The 6,841-nt window shown below is 39.4% G+C and overlaps 1 protein-coding gene across 1 annotated transcript in view; it reads left to right on the top strand.

Moving 5' to 3' along the window:
• Nucleotides 1-5,118, top strand: part of dthd1 (death domain containing 1) — a 13,217-nt gene extending 8,099 nt beyond the window's left edge. The window contains exons 5-7 of the mRNA XM_015402489.1: nucleotides 3,660-3,913; nucleotides 4,000-4,057; nucleotides 4,337-5,118. Of these exons, the coding sequence (XP_015257975.1) occupies nucleotides 3,660-3,913; nucleotides 4,000-4,057; nucleotides 4,337-4,650 (626 nt within the window). The 3' untranslated portion in view covers nucleotides 4,651-5,118. The remainder of the gene's footprint in view (nucleotides 1-3,659; nucleotides 3,914-3,999; nucleotides 4,058-4,336) is intronic.
• Nucleotides 5,119-6,841: the final 1,723 nt, after the last annotated feature.

Raw genomic sequence — 6,841 nt, 5'->3', positions numbered from 1 at the left:
ATCCATCCATCCATCCATCCATCCATCCATCCATCCATCCATCCATCCATCCATCCATCCATCCATCCATCCATCCATCCATCCATCTTCTCCCCCTTAGTCCTTTTCAGGGTCACAGTGGGGCTGGGGCCTATCCTCGGGCGTCTACGGGTGAGAGACGTGGTACACCCTGGACAGGTCGCCTGGTTGCAGGGCAACACTGAGACACATAAAGACACACAACCATGCACATACTCACTCACACCTTAAGACAATTTAGAGAAGCCTATTAAAGTATTGTTTGTAGACTCTTGGCGAAAGCCGGACTACCCGGAGAGAGCCCACGCATACACAGGGAGAACATGCAAACTCCATGCAGAAAGACACCGGGTGTTTTTCTGCATATCAATTTCTTTTCTTTCTTACCAGCCTGTGGAAAAGAAATTGGTTTGAAAGCCCTTAAATGAGAAGTGTGAGACCTCTTTTCTTACTTAACAAAACTTATCACAAGTCTGTGTTTTCTAGCTGAAGAAGTAGCAGGAAGCTCTACACCATTATAGCTAGTATTTCATCCATTGGCTGAAAGGAATTTCACTGTGATGGTTTTAAGGTGTTTGGCCCATGTGCAGACAAGGAGCAGTTAAAGGAGCAGTTAAAGATGCTTATTTAGGCTATACACAGATATGAATAGCTCACTACGTGAGTTGTAGGCAAGGTTTGGAACGTCAGAATTAGGAGCACAGTGGGAGAAAAGAGGAAACCGATTACTAATAGTTGAGTTAGGGAAATTTGCGCTGATGCTACTTTGCTTACTGCCAGGTATGGATAACCTATCCAGGGAGGGGTGAGTGGAAGAAGGGATTCTGCGGCTCACTACTTTCTGAAGAGGGGGGAGATGGCTGAGTGACAGGTGAGCTAGAGAATGGAACATAGGTGGGAGCCCGAGCGGAGCAGTGGAGAAAGGTTTGAGGAGCAGCTGAAGGAACCAGAGTGAATCCAGGAAAGGGGGTCAATTGTCCGGCTTATTAACACCAAGGGTGCTTGAGGGGAACGCCAGAGCAAAATTTGAGCAGCTGGGATTCAGAAGCCAGTCTGCAGCACACAGGGTCACAATGGGTGAGAAATCCAAAGCAAGGCAAACTGAGAGAGACAGGAGAACAGAGTTAGAACTATAGGAATCCAAAATGTTAAACTCACAGAAACGAGAAACTGTTGACTGCACAGTGGCCTAACATTCTGGCATCCTTCAGCTGATTGAAAACTGCTTTGAAGCTCCAGCCAGAGTGGCCCCAACAATCCGCAGGTACGGGGCACACCCACCTGTCAACAACAGCCAACAGTGGAAGAGAATCAGCAGAGCATGGGACACAGAATTCTGACAGCCACCAAATAGCATTTTAGTCATATCTATCAGAGGAATATTACTGAAGAAGTCCTCTTCTTTCTGAAGGAGCAAAGGTTCCCTCACCCTCGCACACCTCTAATGGAAATGTCTTTTTTATATAGTGTCTTTTGAATTTCACAGACACTCACTTTTATTTCAATGATAGAAGGAGAGCCTTAGGTTCATACTAGTGTCCTTGGGTGTTTGGAGACTCTACCTCTAGGCTGAATTTGAGCAGCCAGACTTGGGCATGCTGGCATATGCTGTTTAATTTTCTGAGTGCTGGATAAACCCATTCCATTTTCTTTTCTTGAAAGGATATCCTCCTTTTTTCCCCCTCCAGTGTAGGTACATGTTCTCACCAAACTATCTCTTAAACTCTGTTTCAGGTCTCATCTTGTTAGTCAGTGTTTTGGCACCAGTTTATCTAGTACAGAGGTTCTTTATTTCAATCAAAGATATGACTTTGAGTATAATCCCATCTTAACTATCAAGTCATGTTAATTTATGCTGTCTTATGCAAAAATATGTCCCAAACTGTCAAGTGTCCAGCCTTCATAGTCATTATTTATTAAACAGAGAAGAAAACCACCACCATTTGTGTTTCTAAAACTTTAAAGAAAAAGTCCGGTCATATTCATAATTCAAACTCACTAATAAAAAATCACTACATACTGTTCAATAAATGATGAGTGTTTTTTAATTAAGAGTAATTTTCATTTGAATGGGCTATACTGGAGGCATCCATGTTTGTCAAAAAACACTACTGCCACCTATCGGTTTGTGACGTCACAGTGCGGTATCGGCTGTTGTGCCCAATAATCTGTTATTTGTCACAATGCTCTTATCCAAGTCATCTTGAAAACATTCTTCGAAAGAGTAGCTACACATGACATTTTTTTTTCTTTCTGGCCAGAAGTTTGATGGCAAATCCTCCCTCTTTAAGTTGGCGATTGAACGACGAATCTTGAAAAAATTTGAATCGTAAAGGTGAAATAACAATTTTTTTTTCAGTTTTACCCGATGTATTGCAATATCCAACTGCCATGCATGTTAGATGATTACATCACTGCCGGAAGATGTCAGGAGGGGAGGGAGGTGTCATTATATTTGGGCATAAATGGCCACTCCCACACTCAGTGATTGCGACCAACATTATTATTTTTATATATTTACTGATTAATGCTAAATTCCTTAAATAACTGCGGACATATTCATTTTTAGGTATAAATAATGATCCAATGATTATTGCTTGCTGACCGGACTTTTCCTTTAAGATAAGACCTTAGCAACCAAGCGCTGCTAATCAAATGCACTTGATTAATCAATGAATCGAAAATAAGGTTTAAGCATTTAGATAACAGACATCTAAGAACTTGGTAATCTTTTGATCAAGTTGTTCAAAATATAGTTCTCTTAATTTAGAGAAACACTGTATAATTATTGACTGAAGTATTAGCTTCATTTCAGATGTATTACATTTTTTTTTTTTTTCCCCATATTTAGTACGGGCTGAATTAAGGATAACTGGAGATCTGGCACTAAATTAGCCATGTGACCCAGAGCACAGAGTTCCAGCAGTCTTAACTCCCCATAAACATGAGACCTAACTAAGCTAATCAGACCAGTTTTCGGTTTTCTAATGAAAGATTTAATATACATGGGTGAATTTAGTCTTATTTTTAACTACATGACTGCAATCCATAAGTCCATGCAATCAGATTCCAAAATGCTGTTGGATACTGTTTAATTTTGTGACAGTGCAGTTTTACCAGTGGCCAAACCTGCAAGTTACAGTTGTAGTAGCTCTAGTGGCTAAAAGTTACACAGTGATGCTTCAACATTCTTAGGTTTTATTATGACTGGACATAGTCAGTGTCTGGGCATTTTATCCTTCAGTAACTCAAACACATACAGGAAGTGAAAGCAGCGAAGGGGCCTTAGTAGCAAAAGTACAATGGCTGAAGAAGGAAGTTCGAGACAAAAGAGCTACAACTTAGAGGCAAACAGGCAATAAAATATAAGAAAAGCGGAACTAAAACAAGGCTCAGCTTAACAAGGTCTATTTATAAATGTGTGAACTAATGAACGGAACATTGAAGGCCTTTACAGTTCACAGGGGATGTCTTGAAACAAATGTAGCTAAACAAATAATAAACATATGCTGCTGTTTTTGGTAACACAAGATCAAGAGAAAACATTTGCTTCATCGTACAATATTTTAAAGTAAAACCTGAAAGTTTCAAAACCCTTAGATAATACTTGCCATGTTGTTTGGCATACCTGTATTCTGCAGCTTCGACACAGACTAACCCAAGTGAGGACCCACATGAGCGGCTGACCTTTCACTATCAGCGAAGGAATGAGCTATTTGTGCGTCTAAGGGAAGTTGACCCATTTGGAAACTACAGCTCGCCTTGCTATAAGGGTACAGCCCTGCTCTATAGAGTCAGCAGAGCTGAGCTGGAGTGGAGAGGAGACAAAGCTGTTCTGAAGGACGCAGAGCTTCTGGGAAACCCAGTTTGTAAACTGCCTCTGAGTTTACCAAAGGTGCAAAGGTCATATCGACTAATCATTTTTACTTGAGCAGAAACAATTTCAAGATTTTTTAACAGCTTAAATTTGTGTTATCCCAGAAAGTGAGGCTCATTCATCGGCCGATTTCCACCAGAGTGAAGACATGTGAGGAGGCAGGTGGGTGACTTAAGCTGTTGCTTAGACACTGGTATTATTGCTTTTATCTGCTACATTTATAAATTAAGTCAGACAATTTTTATTTTATCCGAACATGTGGCATTAAAAATTGGTAACCAGGCAAACACTGCTTTGTGTTGGCCTTTTGCATGAAATCTCAATAACATACATACTTTTGTGGTTTCAAGATTAAAATATTGCGAAAAAGGTTAAAGGTTTAAAGGTACTGTTTATGTATATTTATTAATGGCCTTCATTGTTGTTGTTTTTACCCAATAGAGCCTCTTTCTGACTCCCTTCTCCTCTGGCTATCTGGGGAGCTGACTCAAGAGGAAACTGCACGGCTGGTATCCTCCCTGCATCTCAGTCGTAGTTCAGCCCAGCTGGCAAAGCTCCGCTTCAGGGACAGCCCATCAGATCAGGCCTTCCACATTTTGGCCATGTGGAGACGAGCTCTGCCTGCTGCCAAATGCCACCCCAAGACCTCCCAGCTCGCCCAGAGCCTAACCAAAATAGGCAGACCTGATCTGGCCCAAGAGATGATGCTGAGTGATGCAGAACTCTCTGACATCAAAAGAAAGCAAAATGAATGAGCTTAATGTAGTAATTTGTTTTCTCCACAAGAGGGAAGCATTACACAATCAGAGAATATTGTCTTCTGGAAAAAGGGCTTTTTTTTATTTGGGCAGAAGGATTTACAGTAAATGCAATCTGGACAAGAGTATTTTAATCAAGAAGTTGTTACATTGTAACTCACAGCAACTAACCAGGATTGCCAGTTCCATAAAATATAAATAAGGAGCATGTATTGGCCAGGTGTTGTCTTCCACTCCTGTGACATCTGTTTTTTTCTTTCATATGTTTTTTTGGTTGGAAAATAACCATCCAAACATTTGATATGAATCTCGATTTATTTAGAGGCATATTTTTGTATATAAATAAAACTACACATTTTTTCCCCTTTATAAATGGTGACCCCAGTCACCACAATGATAAGAACAGTATGTTCTATGGAAGCAAACTGTTCCAACAGCAAAGTTCCTGAAAGAACTTGCAAACATATTTCCTTCATTGCAGATTAGTAAAATATATAACAAAATGGAGTCTTTAGAATTTGTATATATATATATATAGTTCATAAATATTTTCCAGAAGTTTGAAATTTGCGTTGTCTAGCTTGGGAGTAAAACTGATGTAATATTATTATGTCATAATTTGAACCTGGTTGTATTTTCTGTTCACCTCTACCATCTGTTGTGTAGTTCATCTCAGTTGTATATATGTCATTGATTTCTGTTCCCTCAGGTCTGTGTCACAAAAGCAGCATTTAGAAATTCAGGGTAGGAGATAAAGCCAGGCATTACCTTGCGTGAGAAGTACATCCTGTTTTTGTCTGTTTAACAAAGACCAAGCCAGGCTAAACAAGTGCAGCTATATAAAGCCATGTGTGTGTCAGTGTCAGCAGCTGACTTCAAAAGACCATGAGGTTGTTCACATATTTAGAAATGTAGCAAACAATAGCGACCTAAAACACATATTTCCTAACCTATTAACTGTAACTGAAAATTGTCATAATTTAGGAAGTTACTGGTCATTTTGTCCAATGAATAACTGAGCTATAGTAAACTAACAGAATAAGTAAATATTGTAAAGAAATTAATATTTACTTTATGTAGGAGACTTGGGATGGAATACTTACACTGTAAAGCACAATAATAAAAAATACTTTAAGTAAATAGAACTCAATTTTTTTTAGCTTGATGATGATACTCACCCTATACAAGTATTGTGAACTTCTGCATTAAAAAAAGTTTGATAACTCATAGTATTTAAGTTGAGCCATACATAAAAGTTGAGTGTTTACATGTGGTGTGGTCTGATTGGCTAAGTTTTTGGCAATAAATGTGATCAGAAAACAGTATGAGTGAAGTTGATGTTACAATGAATGAGATTTATTCAACATTCAATAACTTATGTGTGATCTGTTTTTTTATCCCCTGATTTGACCCAGATCAGGGGAAAAGATATTAGGTGTTTTAAATGTATGTTCACTCTATGTAGGACGGCGGATCTGGAGCAAAGCAAAACGAAGCTGAGTGAGGCAATGGTGGCGTATATAGGGAGGTGAACTGCACGATTTTGATGAAGTCAGATCTGATAGCTGTATGGCCTGAGAATAAAGTTGAAAAATCTTTTGCTTACATTCGCATTGCGAAATCCAGTCAGGCACTAGATGTGGCTGTGAGCTACAGAGAAGCAGAAGAGACAAGCTTTTTCTTTCATTAAATGTGAATGATAGAGAAAATAATGTTGACAAAGGATGAAGTTGTAATGCTCTTAAGAGGATTGAATGTAGCTCTAAAAAAAGTTCTTATCTCCAGCATCTTCTTTTCTCTCTCCAGTTCCGCCAGTGTCTGCCTGGGCAAGCGTCGTTGATCGCTGTACTCCTTTCATGTCCTGTAGTTTCCCTATAGGCTCAACAAATTCTCATTATCAGTTCGTATGAAATCGTATGAAAAGTTATGCACGCTATCTCGTACGTTTTGGACGTTTTTCCTCAAAAAACCACATCAGTGCGCATGCGCTGGCAGACAGAAAAAAAAAAGCAGATCCGCGGATGGACGTAAAACTGTGAAAAACAGTGCAATCATCACTTATTCATTTCTCTAACTACGTTGCTTGCTGTTTTATATCTTAGGGTTAGGTGTAGGGTCAGGGTTAGGGCTAATTGTAATTTATATTCTATATTGGTGAATGGTGCGTCAGATGCGCATGCGACGAAAA

This window comes from Cyprinodon variegatus, unplaced genomic scaffold, assembly GCF_000732505.1.
Source record: "Cyprinodon variegatus isolate N-32 unplaced genomic scaffold, C_variegatus-1.0 Scaffold1353, whole genome shotgun sequence".
Classification (NCBI taxonomy): Eukaryota; Metazoa; Chordata; class Actinopteri; order Cyprinodontiformes; family Cyprinodontidae; genus Cyprinodon; species Cyprinodon variegatus.
The sequence above is the reverse complement of the archived record's forward strand: the minus strand, read 5'-3'. Positions and strand labels throughout refer to the sequence as shown.